This window comes from Cyrtonyx montezumae, unplaced genomic scaffold (genome assembly GCF_038088225.1).
Source record: "Cyrtonyx montezumae isolate F1298 unplaced genomic scaffold, pur_monq_1.0 scaffold_29, whole genome shotgun sequence".
In the NCBI taxonomy this organism is placed as follows: Eukaryota; Metazoa; Chordata; class Aves; order Galliformes; family Odontophoridae; genus Cyrtonyx; species Cyrtonyx montezumae.
In genome coordinates this window covers 8,200,325-8,217,858 of record NW_027072033.1, presented here as the reverse complement: position 1 = coordinate 8,217,858, position 17,534 = coordinate 8,200,325, and the positions used below count along the sequence as shown (strand labels likewise).

The following is a 17,534-nucleotide window of genomic DNA, read 5'->3' as shown; positions in this document are numbered from 1 at the left end:
GGACAACATAAGAAACAGCAAAATTCTGTCATTAAAGTCAAATAAGTGAAAATTAGAAAAGAAAAAATCTCCCAGTAGGAGGTATATAACCTTTGTGAACCAACTTAGAAAACAGATACCTAATGGTGATCCACTCTGAAACACCAAGTGACTTTACGGAGACAATTCATAATACACAAGAAGGAAATGTGATTTACCTTGAAAAGCAGAAATTGGTGCCCAGCTTTTTTCCTAAAACATACACTTTTCACTTCTGCTACACAATACTCTTACCCAGGGACAAAGGAAACTATTTGTTACACCTTCTCTATACATAAAATGTAAAAAACTGAGACACTTAGAACTGGCCAAGACTTTTTCCTCCACGCTCTTCCAGCCTTACTATATCTACTATTTGCACTTTTTGTTACCTGTAAACTTGCATATTAATATAAATGCATGTGCTATCATTTTTCCTTTCTCATTTCAAATCATCTATCATTATTAACAGCAAATGCCTAACTGAACATGTACAAGTACTTTCACGTTCCATGTTCTTAGGTATCTAATTTAGATCTTCAATTATCTTTAATTAAGACAGAGAATCATGGCAGAGGGCCTGCACTGAAGTGTGAGGAATTACATTTGGAAGTAACTTCTCACTGCTAACCATGTAGGGAGTTTCCCAGTTTCTGGATCTATATGCTGTTTTAAAATAAAAGCTGTGTGTGAAACTAAAAAGGGGCTGCATATTTCTTCAGTCTCAGTGCTATACACTGAGAGAACCCACAACCAGATATGAATGGGCTTTCCAAGGAAATTCTAAATACAAAATTAAATAGAGAGGAGAACCATCTAGGTTGATTGTTTGTTTGTTTTCTCCCAGATTAGATTATGATTGAGTGACCATATTACAAGTAATAGCTGAACGCAGAGAATTGCTATTCTCCACCTATGCTGGTTCCATTTTCATTCATGTGAATGTTGCTTCTCTGGATATAAGGACACTGAGTCAAGATTTACACATTTTTCCTCTGTCAATTTATTTTACCCATCACTAAGCATCAATATTCAGATTTCTGTGTAATGAAGTGAACAGGTCACCAAGCAGTGTCATATGTAACTAGGTAGGTACTTAACAGTTTTGATTTAGTTGCTCTAGTTTGTTTTTCTTATTGGCATATATGATTTACATAACAATCTGCATGTCAGTACTCTTCCCTTCTGTAACTAAATGTGCTTTCTACATCCTACTTTTACTTCAGAGCTGTTTTAGTAGAACTAAACTACAGAGGAAAAAAATATGGAATCAAAGTAATGGAAAATTTTTCATCAATCCAAGAGTACTAGTTCATGCAGTGCAATGGGAAGAACTGAATATACAGTATTGCAAAACACTGTACTACTAAACTACTAAAATAAAACATATTTATGTATCGTGCAGTTTTAAGCATTAATACAGAGACACAGCTTAAAGAATGGAATGACTTCAGCAGCCATCGTTATGTCTGCTGCTGCTAGTAACTCAAACTTTTGACTGTTAAAAAAAACATGTACTTGGTGGAGTGCATAAAGTCTTTAGGAGTTTTTTTTTTTTTTAATATTACAATGGTAGCGATACCATATTACTAATTTTGTCAACAATTCTGTCTTCAAAAAACACTGAAGAAACCACTGGAAAATATATACCTATCTGTAATGTAAACATGCTCTAACAACGTGGATGTGAGAAACTCCAGAAAAAGTCCATAAAAATAAAATATTTTTCCCTTCATATGCTAAAGAAGTGTAACAAAATAGTGATGATGTAAAAGAAAATGGTACTCATATTTGAGTTTTAATCATGATCATGGGCGTGTGTACACCAGCTACAAGGCTGTTAAGCATGATTCCATATGCCAACCTCTGTTTGGGAAGGCATTTCTGACACCTTAAACCAAGTAGTCCAGGAACCACTGCACTTAGCAGCTGAGCAGAGACAACATATCTGCCTTTGACTTCATGGCAATACCATGGTACAGTGGCAAGCCTACTCGTGTTTTTATTATCTTATCTGGTGTCTTTCAGGATAGCACTGCCTCCTTGCTTACACAGGCGTAACTGGGTAGCATCTTTCAAAATTAATTCCCATAAAAAAAAGTTCCTCAGCGGTGAACAAAATTTCAAAATAAGGATTGTCATTCCTTATTCCTTTGCGTACTGCCGACACTACTGGAACAGGATGCTAATCACAACCTACAGTCCTGTTTAAACAGTAAAACATAACAAATGGAAGGCGACAGCCTGCTTCCCAACCTCATTTACCCTTCCCGGTGCCCTGCAAGAACAAACAGGCCCTTATCTCCAGACTCTCCTCCCTCCAGCAGAAGAAGACCTGCAAAGCAACCCATTTCTCGTTACCACCGCTCTAAGCACCTCAGCTCACACGCGACGCCCGCCCTAGATCACGTGGGGCCACGCACCCTCCCGCCGCGGCCCTCACGCCTCGGAGGCGGCGGCGGAGGGGCGGAACACGACGGCGTGCGTTGCGTGGCGCCGCCGGTCACGTGGGTGCGAGAGAGGCCGGCGGCTGAGGCGCACAGGCAGCACAGCATGGCGGCGGCGCTGGGTGGCCTGGGCCTCTTGCACGGCCGGTTCAGGCTGGCCGCCGCGGCCGCCGCGACCTCCTCCGCCCTCGGCGCCCGCCCTCCGCTGCGAGGAGGCGCCGCCGCCGCCGCCGCCGCTCTCCCCTCAGTCGGGAGGAGCTTCGGATCGGAGGCGAAGGAAGAGGAGGAGCTGCGGGTGCGGTACCTGGATGAGGAGTACAAAGGTAACAGGGAAAGCGCGGGCGCTCCTCTGCGCAGCCCTACTGCCCGCGGCTGCCCTGCAGCGGCCGGGGGCGGCTGGGAGGCGCGGCACGGCGTATTGTGCTCTCTGTGCCGGGGCTGCGGGGCCGCTGTCCATTCTGTACAAATGGGCCAGCAGCCGTTCTGAGTTTTCGCAAAATGGATGCGTGTGTCATCCCTTAGCCAGTTTGATGGTTGAAAATGAAGTTTAGCGGCAACCTGCTGCAGGCAGCATCCCGCACCTGCTGTGTGCTTGTTTGCGTGGGCAGGACGGGGACGTAGAAGTTGTACCCACGTTTTCTTTTTTGGGATGCTTTGCCTCAGCATCACGGCCCATCTCCCGCATCTATCTATCATGCGTTACGTGCTCCTCATAGCTCCTCCTCCTGTCAGCTGTTAGCCTTGTTTTCCTCAGATGTACCAGGACCTTTGTTTTAATCCACCTGACCATGAAAATCAGTGTAATTTGCGTACATTACAGCACTTTGTATTTACTGCTTTGAGATGGTATTCACTGGATTTGGGGGTTGGGTGGGAATGGTTTTCTTCCTTTGAAGACATTGAATCTCTTTTGGCATTTGTTTCTTCCCTTTGGGTGAAGCAAGCCTAGGAATGGTTGCCAACTAATGACAGATCCTGAGACAACGACAAGGAGTTGTGTCAGGGGAGGGCCAGGTGTGTGTTTGTGTTCTTCAGTGGAGAGTGGGGGGCACAGCCCCGAGATGCTAGAGTTCAGGGAGTGTTTGGACACTGCTTTCAGATGCAGGGTTTGAGTTTTGAGAGTTCCTGAGCATTCACAAGGGTTGTACTCTGTATTCCTTATGCAACGCTTCCAACTCAGGATACTCAATGATAGAGTAGCTGCAAGCCTTCCTTGTGAGATTTATTTTTAGATCCAGCTTGTTCTGTGTAATTCTGTGGGACCGGTCCTTGTCTGCAGTGCTATTCTGTAACATACGTGTTTCTTTGGGTGGACAGTAGCTCTTGGAATAATCATGTATTGAGCTGCAGGATTCAGTTTATAGCTTTCAAAACATCAACTCAGTTACATCAAACTTGGCAGAAATTTGGGCATGCATCTTTGAGTTGAGCATTCATAAATCTATATCATATAGAGATAAAGAGATTTGTATATGTAAAACTTAGAATTTTATCTTAAGGGTTAGAAGGTCAGTTTTTTAAGCGTCAGTAAGATTAATGATGGTGTAATCCCGAAATCCACTTCTTATTCTATTCCCAAGAGTTCCTTAAAGACAGTACTTCTTTACTCCTGTTTTCTGTTCCCTGAAGAACTGAGAATTGGTTTTAAACACATATATTGATTTTAAGCTTATTTTAAATTGAGGTAGAGGCAAGAAAGGAACAAAGAAAGCTTGGTAAAATGTTGGGAGGTATTTTTCCTTTTATGTTCTGAGCTTTTTTCTTTCTGATGAAGAAACTTCTCTCTCTGCATCTTCCTTGTGATGCACACCATCCTCCTTTCCCCATGTGACAAGTTAATCTATCTGTGTTAGTTTACAGCATGTAATGCTAATGGTTTAAGCATTAAGTGGTTTTTGTTACTCATCTCTTAGCCTACCATTTCCTTCTCCAGCAGCTGCTTCCCAAGTGGGACTGGAGAACCATTGCCCCTTTATATTCTTCCACTTCATACATGCGTACAGGGACAAGACCCTGTCGCTCTACCTTTCATGACATACACATGTTTATTTCTGCTATTCTTCTGTTCTTGCACATAGCTAGTCTTTCTGGCTTGCTTGAAGGAAGATGTGTCATCCCCACTGCAGCATGGTGACCAGAGCTGCCTCACTCATAGATGCACATCCTGTAGCTCTAGACACGTACTTTCCCTTCAGGCAAAGTAGCAAACTGCTGTGCTCCGTAACACTTTCACATGACTCGTATACCACACTTTGGGAAGCTGTTAAATATATACTGAAATGAGAATATATTTGAAAGGGCAAATTATTCTTTTGTCTCAAATAAAAATTTCCATACAAAAGATTTAATTTGAATGTGTTTGTAGAATGCTTAGTATTCTGAGCAACATGTTGCAAATCACATTGCCTTTAGTATCACTTTCCTATGAACAGAGTTAAATAATGATGTGTTAATATTTTTTAAATAGATACATCTTTTTTACATTATTTGTAATTGTATTCGATTATCACTTCAAGGTCTGAAAGTTATTTAAGCTGTTGAAATTTCAGAACTTCTAGCCAAGTTGCATTAGCAAGCCCAGTACAAATTTGGATGCATTTAGGATTTTTAGTTCAGTTAGTGTATGTAAGGCAATTTTCTATCATTGTCAGTTAAAATTTTAGAGCACATAATATGTGCAGGACAATTATGATTTCATTTGAAATAGTTCTTTCAGAACTTGGAAAATTAGTAGTTAGCTGTTAAAACAGAAAACTCTACTTTCTCTTTTATTTTTAAGTAAAAAGGTTAGAGCATCTGAGATATACTAGTTTGAGGAGTGCAGAAACATATTCAGAAGTACTTAGAGATAAAACGGCAAAGATATATACTTAGGATTTTGCAAATTCTTTAGTTGCTTTTTAAAAATAGTGCTCAATACATATCTATATGATTTTGTGCATAATTACTTATTGAAACTATGATCAGTGGAAACAACCAGAATTGTTCATGGTGCACTCATCGTGGTTTCTTGTTTCACTTAAGAAAATAAAATAAATGGTGGCAAGCTGAAAACCAACTTTACTCTTCTCTCTTCTTACCTTTCTCTCTCATTTAAGATTTTTATTTAGTTATTTAAAAGTGCATTTGGATTGATAGTGTGTTTGCTTATGTGTAATATAAATAAATTATGTAAGTACTTTTTACCTAGATCAAATTAATCTTTATAGGACAAATTACTAAGATGATAGTCAGGATTTATAACTAAATATTGAGAATGAATATTGTTTTGAAAACTACAAAGTACAAAATAGAACAGATAAAAATCATTAAAGCTCATTTTCCTGTGTACTGAAATAAGCTGTATTTAATACAGGTTCTAATCATTTTGCTTAAATTGATTCACCATGTTTTATTTAATGTAGAAAGAAATATGATCTTCCCTCTCAGCAGTTTTAAATACCAATAGCATTGTATATATTTTGCCATCTTTCTTGAAGTACAAGAACCTTTTAGTATGAACTGTGTACTCATAAAAACCCCATATTTAGTACACTGTGAAATGAGGATGTGTCTGTGAATCTGCAGGTATTTTGAAGATAACTTGCATGTATGTAAGTTTCTCTGAAAGTAATTCCTGTCTTTTCCATGGAAATTAGAACAAAGAGCACAAAACAGTGTTTGCTAGAAAACACTGTTTTTCAACATAATCAGAACCATTAGGTTTTCATTGTCACCAGTGATGAACAAGAGCCTGCATGTCACGTTCTCAGTGCCTTCTTCACATTTGGCTTTAAAAGTCAAACCAATTTTTCTTTAAAGTCTGAGATGGGGAGCAGAGTAAACGCCCCGCAGTCAAGAATACAGTTCCACATGGACTGCCACGTATCCTTGGATCCAGATAGGATCAAGGTGAGGGTGCTGAGAGGTTCCACAGAACTGGAATCTTGCCAGTGTGGCTCCCAGCTACAAGAAGGGTTGTAAGAAGGCTCCAGGGAACTTCGGGCCTGTCAGCCTGACTTCGGTGCCAGGGAAGGTTATGAAGCAGATCATCTTGAGGGAGATCACACAGCATGTTTGGGACAGCCAGGAGATCAGGCCCAGCCAGCATGGGTTCATGAAAGGCAGGTCCTGCTTGACCAACCTGTTCTCCTTGTGTGAGCAAATGACCTTCCTGGTGAAAGGAGGGAAAAGCTGTTGACATAGCCTCCTAGACCTCTGTCATGTTTCGGCCTGGTTTGGCCTAATTCTGTGACAGGGTGCAAATGCACCTACAGACCCATGCACCTGGAAGAGGGGGAAAAGGAAAAAAGGTAGGGAAGGTGGGCTTCGACAAGGAAAATGAGCTAATGTGAACACTTAATTTACTAAATATAATAGCAGAATGTGAGATTATACTACATCATAGAATCGAATTGGAATTGAAGCTGATAAATCATATAAAGTGAGAGAGAGGGAGTTTCCAAAACCAAAGTCATTGCTCTAATGCTGTAGGCAAGATGGCCAGCGAGCACAGTGAGCAAAGAGGCAGTCTCGTGACTCCCAGCCAGTTTTATCTTTCTCTCCAAATGGAAAACAGAAACAGAACAATGAAGTCTTCTATAAGTTGTAGTTCATTCTTCTATTCTGAGACCACGACACTGGAAATATGGACAGTCTGTGCAACTACAGCATTGACTCTTCAACTCCCAGTACACATGATGTTATGATGTGGAATACTGATCAAAAAATTGTAAAACCATGACAGACTTCAGCGAAGCCTTTGACAGTGTCTCCCACAGCATTCTTCTAGAATGGCAGCCAGTGGCTTAGACAGGTACACTCTTTGCTGGGTAGAGAACTGGAGGGAGGGCTGGGCCCTGAAAATGGTGGTGAATGGTGTTAAATCCAGCTGACAACTGTTCACAAGTTGTGTTCCTCAGGAGTTGGTAATGGGACCTGTCCTGTGTAATATCGTTATTGATGACTGGGATGAGGGTGTTGAGTGCATGCTCAGTCAGGTTGCAGATGACACTAAGTTGGGAGAAAGTATCGATCTGCCTGGGGGAAGGAATGCATTTTAAAGGGATCTGGAAATGCTGGATAGCTGGGCTGAGGCCAGCAGACCAACAGTTCAACACAGCCAAGTGCTAGGGGTTCACTTCGGTCACAGCGACCCCATGGAATGCTACAGGCCTGGGGAAGAGTGGCTGGAAGACTGTGTAGGTGAAATGGATCTCGAGGTATTGGTCAACGCTTGGCTGAACAAGAGCCAGCAGTGTGCCCAGGTGGCCAAGAAGGCGAATGGTGTCCTGGCTTGTATCAGAAATAGTGTTGCCAGTAGTAGCACAGAAGTTTCCCCCTGTACTGAGCTCCATAAGGCCACAACTCAAGTACTGTGTTCAGTTTGGTCTCCTCACTATAAGAAAGACTTGGAGGTTTTGGAGCATGTTTGGAGAGGGGCAGTGAAGCTGGTGAGGGGTCTGGAGCATGCATCTGTTTCAGAGTACATTTGGATCTGAGAGACAGAATGTCTCAGGACTGGAGGCAAGCAAACTACACACAGCAGCACAGAGAGTTACGAATTTTATTTGATACATACATGCACACACAGAGGCATCTATTCTAGACAATCTCAGTGGCAAGCATAAACTCCCTCAGCAAGTGTAGTATTACTTACCTACACTTGAGAGACTGGTGAATTGTTCAGTGGGAGAAAAATGGCCATAGCGGATTTGACAAGAGGTGTCATAAGTTTGTCCCCTGCTTCTAAGTGCATTTTTCCTTTCTAAAAGTCCACCACAGCCTCCCTCCTGATGTTATTTATTCTCTCTAGGGTCTACAGGGTTCTTTCCACTTGCATGCTGCATCCGCGTGGCCAGCATGTGATACAGAGCTCAAGTGGAACACCTGTTTGCAAACAAGTTCTTTGCAAAACAAGACGAACTAGCAAGGTCAGCTTCCTGTCAAAGCAAGATAAATGGCTTTAGCTGCAAATGCTGCTTTCCTCAAAACTTCACACGTCTGATTCTAGTCATGCAGCCATCCAGTTATGCTCTGTCAGAGTACTTTGTTCTAATTCAGGATAACTCTTCAGCCAAGATCTTTCGGTTCCCTGAAACAGCATCTTATAAGGAACCGTTGAGGGAATGTGAATTGTTTAGTGTAGAGATGAGGAGGCTCAGGGAAGACCTTATTGCTATCCACAGCTGCCTGAAAGGAGGTTGTGGTGAGGTGGGGCTTAGCCTCTTCTCCCGTGTATTTAGTGATGGGATGAGATGTAATAGCCTCAAGTTCTGCCAGGGGAGATTCAGGCTGGAAGTTAGGAAAAATTTCTTTTCTGAGAGAGCAGTCAGGCACTGGAACAGGCTGCATGGGGAGGTGGTTGAGATATTCAGGAAACATGCAGATGTAGTCCTAAGAGACGTGATTTAGTGGGGAAATGTTGTTGGCAGGTGGACATTTGGACTGGGTGATGGTTGGAGGTTTGTTTCCAAGCTTGATGATTCTGTAATTTTATGATTGATTTGTAAACATCTTCACCAGTGGAGGTGACGCACTGTCACAACTGTGGGGTACCACTCACCACCTTGCTGTGCTCACATCCACTGTTAGGACACTTGTTCAGTAAACATTGATAGATGTCAATAGGTGCCATTTTTATCTGCATGGAGTAATTCAGTGACGCACCTTTGTCTCATACACGCTTCCATTTTGTCAGACTGCCCCTCTGCCACCAGCTGTCACATGGCAACAACATGTCATGGAGTATTAGCCATACCACCAATATCTGCTTCTGGCATTGCAGGCCAACATAATTGAATACATTCTTTTTGAAGAATTCTTGTGTGTATGAGTATCCTTTTCTCATTAAAATACAATTTTTCTTTTAACATTAAAAATTATGTCACAGTTCTGGTAGCAAGAGTAGCATTCATCATATGTTTTCTTATGCTTTTCCTTTGCCAGTTTAGGAGGCAGCAGATAGAGTTGTTTTGGACCGGTTTTGGATCACACAAGAAATGTAGTAGTAGTGACAATCTGGTAATAAAGAGGGAATCACTTACCACTTTCTGAGGCATCAGGACTTCCCAAAAGCTCCGAAGGAGACAACCTTCACATAGAGATGCTTCCCTTGTGGTTGCCAGCCCTTAAATGAGGTACGGAAGAGTGTATGACCCCTTCCGATTGCACGTTTGTTGCTTCCACCTGTGCTCCCAGGGCTGGCAGTGTCCCTTTACCAGGTGCTCAATCACTGGTTAAGGCCATAAAATAGCAGTTCCCATACATCTTTGGAGATGGTTAGGGAAGAGATCTTTGGAAATCTCTGGAGTTGGCTAGGGAAGGGGGAAAATGCATTCTTGGGATTAAATTAGTTGAATGGAAATAAGTCTATTTTTCTACTTTGATAATAGAACTTTGAGTAGGTACTCAGTTGATCTGTAGTTTAGTCACTGATTAATAGATTGGGAAAACACCCCAAGTCTTACCGTAGTATTAAAAATAACCAAGGGATTTAAGGATGCCAAGGTAGTATTGTAATGAAGGATTAGAACAAAACTGACTCAAACAAGCATTCAGGTAGTATCTTTTAATATGCCTTACTTCATTATACGATTGTCTCATGTTAACCTCATATGCTTTTCTGGTTACAGTTACTGCTTTACTGCTTTACTCTTTCCCCTCCCTTCCCCCCCATCTTATTTAAGAAATGGATGTTAGTAAAAAATAGTTTGAGATGATAACATCTTCGACTTATCCAAACTTTGGATATATAAGTGTACCAGCCTTAGAGCTTTGATTGTAAATCAAAGCCAGGTCGACTGGCTTCTTGCTTTAGAGTGTGGTGCTGATTTTGTTTTATCAGTGTGTATGAATACATGAATTTGGAATAATTTCCTGAAGAATAAGTTGCAACAGTAGAAGAGTGCTGCAGTCAGAAGCATGAAGAGATTCCTGTTTAAGTGCTGACTGAAGGCTGTTGCAGGAGGTCCTAGATGAAGACCTCAAGGCATCTCTTTCTTGATAAGGATTAATTGGACCTTGGGAGCAAGCAAGAGCAGAGTGTGCCCTCCTATTTGAGTTTAAACATTTTTGTCTCAACTTTGGGCATGGTAGCAGCTGAATGGAAGGCTTTGTTTTTAAATCAGTAGCTGCAGGAGGAGCAGGAGCTCAGTTTAACTGTCTCTGTGTGTGTAGGCACATACATTCAGGAGGAAGATGAAAAGGAGTGTGCTTAAACATTAATAGGTGATTTCTTTGGGAGGACACATTTCTGTGAAAGAGATAGTATATACTGAAAAAACAGGACAGCCTCCAAAGTGACTAGGAGAGAGAGAGAGTATATAAAGATGGTACATGCAGAGCTTGGTGATGTGGTAGTAAATACACAGGCAAATACTGAGTTTCTGGTAGGTTGATAGCAACACTGTGGGCCTTTTTGTTTGCAATAAAGGGAGCTCCCTTTTTCTCTGTCATTCCTAGTCCCAGTGCTAGTCCACTGTCTTCTTTTCATTTGCCTTGTATTCTCCAGGTGAAAATGAAATCTTGATTGTTATGACCTTAACGAGACTGGATCAATTTCTGATGTTTAGGATTCAGGGAATTGTAATACGTTGCCTAAAAGATAATTATCTGGATAAACTTTCTGAGATTTTTCCTGTTTGATTTTCATCCGTGTTAGGCTAAGGGAGAGGGAATAGGGACAAGCAAATGGTGTTCCTTGTGTGACACAGATCAATGTATATGTAATCAGTCATTGAGCCAGCTGATCTCTAAATGGTCCAAGGGAGCTATAAGTATGTGGTTGATGCTGTGCAGACTAGCAATGAGCTCATTTCTTGAGGGAGAATTTCTATATTTTTTATTATTTTTAAACAGAAATTCAGATATTTTGTGGCTAGCATTCTTTCTCTGTGTGACTTCTTTTACCTGTGTCAGAATTGCTAATCTTAGCTGTGATAGCACTTCCTACTTTAAGAAGTTTCTCAAAGCAGGCTGTCTAAATATGGAAACAGTGGATTATTTTGCTTTAGTACATGTCAATGCTTCTCACACAAACATGAAATTTGTGCATGCTGTAAGTAATTTAAAATTTAGCCCTTGTAAGCACTGTTTCATGTGATAGTGTTAGGGACAGATTTTTACTTCTTAAAATCGTTTCTGTTGAACGCTGAAACGTTCAACATAGGAAAACTGAAGTCTGTTTTTTTTCTTCCTAAAACTCAGTAGCTAAATGACTACACTAGTGTGTTTCTTTTAGTAGTCCTGAAATTGAAATAATTACTTATGTGGATATTAAGTATTTTTCTGTATTGTAACAGTGATACAGTTTTTCTTCCCCTCCAGGAATTGTGGTGCTTGGGTTAAACAGATCTCATGCCAAGAATGCACTTAACAAAAATGTTTTAAAAATGGTAAGTGAAAAGAATAGTTTCTAGTATGAAAGTGAAGTACTGGAATTAAATATCTTTAAAAGTGTTTGGTTATTCCCCTTCCTCCTTTTCTCTTTAGATGTCAAAAGCTGTGGATGCTTTGAAATCTGATAAGAAAGTACGAACTGTTATATTCCGAAGTGAAGTCCCAGGGATATTCTGTGCTGGTATGCAAACTTAATTTTCCTGAGAAGCTGGAAATCTGTGTCTCATTTTTTGCACACATACAAACACACATAGACAGTACGCACAGCCTCACACAGACACAAAGGTACACACATGAGAAAAAAAAAAAGAGAAAATCAAAGAAGAAAAAGAGAAATGAAAAAAGCCCAGATTACAAGGAAACTTGTGTTGTGTATATATTCATCTCAGTAGCAAACAGAATGGCTTTATGTGACTTTCCTCAATTGTTAACAAGAACTGAATACCTGTTTTATTCTTTCTGTGTCATAAAGTGTTTCAGAAACTGTTGTGGTGGTGTAAAATCATTTAATTGAGCTCTTAGAAGTTGTTGCATATACTTCATATTGAGGACCAAAAACTGCTAATAACTGTATGGAAAGTGGTATAAAAAACGTATTTTAAACACATTAAAATAAACTATAAATTAAGTAAACTTAAAATTCATTATCAGATATAGTCTTACTGAGACTGAGCGTAAAAAAGCAAAGTATACAAACAACCCAAATATCAAGTGGTAAAAATGTCCTTCCAAAGTCAAAAGAAAGCAAAAGCTCTGAACAACCAGAAGCTGGAAACAAGAATTTGTCAATGTAACAAAATTAGTGAAAGCAGGCATGTATTTTATAGATGAACAGTGTCTTTATAATCTGATGTCCAATACAGTGCTTTGTTCAGATTGAATCTTAATCCATTTCAGATGCTAAAATAAGTCATTTTCTTCTGTCTTGTATATGAATAGAACTGTCAGGATTGAGAAGTCTAAAATTTAACAGTTCTGTGCAGTGGTTAATCTTACTAACCACACAAAACATAATTCAATTTTTAATGCAAAAAAACCTGTTTCCAGTTTTCACTTGAGTGATGTGTATAAGTAATTCTTGTGGAGTTAAAGTTGTTGTTGTTAGTCTTAATAACTGTTTTCATTCAGCTGCAGTGTGTTGCTTATAAAGCTTCCATAAATGAATCATTTTGAAAAATAGAAGTAGCCCAGACAGCATTTAGTAATACGTGTCAAAAATTTGAATATAGGTATGATAATCAACATATTTCATTTAAAAAGTTGCATCTTGATTTTGAAACAAGAAGTTGTAGACATTAGTAACTAACAATAATCTTTGGGAAAATAAACATTTAAAAACTGCCATTGTTAAGCTGTGGTTTAAAAAAGTGGTGATGAATGTTCAGAGAAACACATGTGAATGTTTTTCAAGTTAAGTGTTAGAAAATTTATGCGAAAATATGTCTGTTGAGTGTTTTAACAATTATTTTTTCAATTTTTTTTACATTCATGAATTCTATGGTAGTTGTAATATAAGAAATTTGAGATCAGACTAATTTTGAGTGAAGGGATTTCAGGTATCTTATTAAAAGTGTTTATGAAATCTAAGTTGTTTAGTATTCTTTCTTGGCTGGCTTTGCAGAGCTGTTTTCTTGTTAAGATTTAAAGACTGCTTTATTGTTTGTCTGGCTTGAAAGACAACTTTGAGTGTGTATAGAAAGCTGACTATGGACATCTCAGCAATTTTGTGGATGACAGAAAGCTCTAAGGCACTGTTGACACACCAGGGGGATGGGATGCCATACAGAGGGACCTAGGCAGGCTTGAGCAATGGGCTGAGGAGAAGCTCATGTGGTTCAACAAGTACAACAATAAGATCTTCTACCTGGGTCGAGGTAACATCCACTGCCAACACAGGCTGGAAGATGGAAGGACTGAGCACTCCCCTTCCAAAAAAAACCCGGGGATGTAGGTGGATGGGAAACGACGTGAACCGGTAATGTACCCACACAGTTTAAAGGCCAACTGTATCCTGGACTGCATCAAAAGTCACCACTCTGCTTGTGAGGCCTCACCTGGATTACTGCTTTAAGACTTGGAGTCCTCAGTACAGTACAGTCATAGACCTGTTGGAGCACATCTAGAGGAAGGCCGCAAAAATGATCCGTGGAATGGAACACCGCTCCAATGAATACAGGCTGACAGAGCTGCACTGTTCAACTTGGAGAAGGCCCTGGGAAGACGTGAGGGTGGCCTTTCAGTATCTAATGAGGAACTACGGGAAAGAAGGGGACAGACTCTTTGGCAGCTCTGTGGTGATAGAACAAAGGGAAATGACTGCAAGCTTAAAGAGGATAGATTTAGGTTAGATGTCAGGAAAAAGTCTTTTAAAGTGAAGGTGGTGAGGCACTGGAACACGTTGCCCAGAGATATGGTGGATGCTCTGTCCCTGGAGACTTTCAGTGGAGGCTAAATCAGACCCTAGGCAACTGATCTGGCTTTATGTGTCCCTGTTCATTGCCAGGGAGAAGGACTGTATGACCTTTAAAGTTCCCTTCCAACTCTAAGGATTCTATGATTCTGTGATAAGATGCAAGAATGTTTAGCAAAAATAAAAAGTGACAGATAAGAGGGTGGGTCTATGAAAGGAAGCTGTAGCAACTGAATCAGTAAAATCATGATGTTCCAACAGTAGTAACTGAAACTCAAGGTGAGCTGGAAGATTTGAGACAGAATTTGCCTATGATAATGGTAAGAGAGAGCTCAGTGGCTGTATTGGTTGCTTCTGTGTAAGATGTAAAGAGGTATATCTAAGGAGAGAGAAAATACATAAAGCATAGGGGAATATGGAGAAAACAGATAATGGCTTAGGAAAGTAGGAGACAGGGAGGAACTGAGGAGTGTATTGAATCTAGCAGAATGTTATTTAGGGAGTCTTTATTTGGAAATTCAGTAGAACAGGCAAAAGTGTTTTCAAATTTAAATGTGAAAGGACTGTGTTATTTTAAGATCACTTAATTCCTTTTAAAGGTGGAGGGATCATCTTGTGAAATGTCTAATTTGGTTTTGTATTGTGGTGCAGTTCAGGCTAAACTTTGACTTGTTCAATTATTTCTTTTTCCTCATTTCTTTCTTGCATATCTGGCAATGTATAGTTTTAAGAAAACATTTTTTACGATAATATTTTGGGCCACCATCTGGTATTTTACTGACCACAGATTGAGTAACTTTGTCCTAGAATGTATTTTCCTTTTATGTGTGGAAAGAAATTCAAAGCCCTTAAATCTTACCATTTCTCAGCTATCAACAGAAGTCTACGAAAGCCACGAGCCAAATGTCTTGTTTCCTTCAAAGGGCTAGTCCACAAAAGCTCACATCCAACTGTTACTTGCTAGATGACAGTGTGGTTGATTAAAAGATTTAAAGTCTGCTGAAGAAGAATGTGGATTTGAGGATGGTTCCAAATTACGGGATTCTTACATGGTGAACTGAGAAAAAAGAGGAGGAATTCTGTACAAGTACAGAGATGTGCCAGCAGTTGTATCCGTTCATTTCTGTTTTGTGTTCATTTTGAGTATTTTGCTTCTCCTTTTCCCTTTATATCTTCTTTGTGATGCTCTTTTCTTCATGGATGTGGGAAGTTCCTCAGTAATGCTCTAGCACTGATCAAGAGGGAAAAATAGAAGTCAGTGAAGAACCTAACTTCAGGATGCATTTTCAGAGAATCATAGAGTCCTTAGTGCTGGTAGGGAATCTGGGGATTCTGTGATTCTGTGAAAATACAGTCAGCTAGGCTCTTCATTTTCTCTATGAGGCCTGCTTCTTTTGTTTGGTGGTTACTTCTTAGCCTTTCTTTGTCTAAAAGTAAATAATGATAAAATTTTGTCCTTTCTGCAGTGAACATATAGGACTAGTCTTGGTTTAAGTAAATTTATGTTGCATGTCTTCCCAGTTCTGCAGCCGAGGCAGCTGTGTGTGCAAGAATTCATTGTTCAGTATTGTTTCACCAAAGAGAACTGCACTAACTAAACGAGAGATTGTGAGATTGATAAGTTATTTTCTTTGTGTGTACATGAACCAAAGAAGGCTTGAGGGCAGTTTTTAATTGACAGATTTGTGTACTTGTTCCTTGGAGACCTTCTTTCAGAAATCCTTGAGATGGCAGAATATGTGTAATTAACTCTTTTGGTTTTGTTGCAACTAACTTTCAAGGCAGCTTGAAAAATATGAGTATTGGAGCTCCTCAAAAACCGCTTTGATCTAAAACAGTTTAAGTCACTGCAGCTCTGCCAATAAACTCCCCTCTTGGAAATGCATAAGTAATCCTTCTGCCAGCAAAAATTTGCTGCTTGGGTCTGTGGTGTGAGTGAAGCCAACAGAAATGGTGTTGGTTTTTTTTTTTTTTTTTTTTTTGCATAATTTGCGTACATCAAGATTTTGTTTCCAGCACAGCTAAGTTAGTTATATGGTATGTGCTCTATGGCTGACATTTCCAGCTGGTGTAGTTTTTCCGACAGAGGTTTATGAAGTATACAGGCCTGGGAGAGCTGATCCTTGAAAACTTCATTTATTAGTTTTTGTTGTGGACTGAACAAACATGCGAAGGAGGATAGAGGTTCTATTAACAACCCTCAAATACTTCACCTACTCTTGCAAGAGTAGCACAGAGGTACAAATGTGGTTAGTGTCTCCTTTTTTTCTTCCCACTAGTTACTGTGGATTTTTAAAACGTACAACTGAGGCTAGGCCTTTGTTCTTGAGGTTATATAAAATCTTAGAGAAACTTGCTTAGAAAAGGTACTAAATGAAAGCAGAAAGGAAGCTTTATCTCCAGTTGAAAGAGTAGTGACTAAAGAGGCTAAAAGTGGATTAACTGCAACAGGACAGGCTAAATCTGAAGCTGTTTGTTTCTTTATTCCATGTCTTGCATAAGATACAGTATTCTTTTCTTCAGGCTTATCCAGGACAACCACTCATGTATCTCTCTTCCTGTGTTGTGTGCTCTAAACACCTTATGAAATACTGCATATTACTTTCATCTGGATTTTACATTCTCTGGTGAAAACTTTAGTTTCCCTGTGCAAGGATCAATTTAAAAATACATTTTATTTACTGTGTAAGAGAGATTCAGTTCGTCACTAATCGAAAACAAGCTGATTTCATCCACAGAATACTTTTCTAAACTTTTTCTTAGATTGTAGTGGAAGTAGAAACAGCTTTCTACACTGCTAATATTGTGTAAAGCTTTTTCTTTAAAACAAAACAAAAAAAAAAGTTTATGATAATTGGTTTATTCAGCTCCACGATGCCAGTTGATGTTATTTCATTGCAATTTTTCTTCCTTTTTTGGTCTTGAATTAACTGTAGACCATAGCTCATTGTAATTTTGAGCACGATGCTGGTAAATAATGTATTAAAGATCAGACAATTATGGAAAGACAAATTATGTAAGTCAGCTAGAGAAGTGTTCTTTTAGCTTTATTTTTATTTAATTGATGTAACTTTGAAATTTGCCTTTTAAAGCTAATGGTGCAGTGTTTCGCATTCTTCCTTCCATGTGACATAATGTGATTCAACAATGGAAATGTGAATTGCTGATGAACTCTAGTAATATTGATGATCTTCACTCTGCTTCCTTGTTAGAACTGAATTAATTTTGGGCATGAAATCCCTGCTATTACTTAAAATTTACTTACAAAAACAGATTTGTCC

At 39.6% G+C, this 17,534-nt stretch overlaps 1 protein-coding gene across 3 annotated transcripts in view; it reads left to right on the top strand.

Annotated features, from left to right (window-relative positions):
- Positions 1-2,533: 2,533 nt before the first annotated feature.
- Positions 2,534-17,534, top strand: part of AUH (AU RNA binding methylglutaconyl-CoA hydratase) — a 128,263-nt gene continuing 113,262 nt past the window's right edge. For 2 of the 3 annotated variants that reach the window (XR_010622459.1, XM_065740672.1), the window contains exons 1-3: positions 2,534-2,788; positions 11,772-11,839; positions 11,937-12,024. Coding sequence is in view for 2 of the 3 variants with exons in the window: in XM_065740672.1 (XP_065596744.1) it covers positions 2,572-2,788; positions 11,772-11,839; positions 11,937-12,024 (373 nt within the window). In the remaining variant the exon portion in view is untranslated. The remainder of the gene's footprint in view (positions 2,789-11,771; positions 11,840-11,936; positions 12,025-17,534) is intronic. The other variant, XM_065740673.1, reaches the window with a different exon arrangement.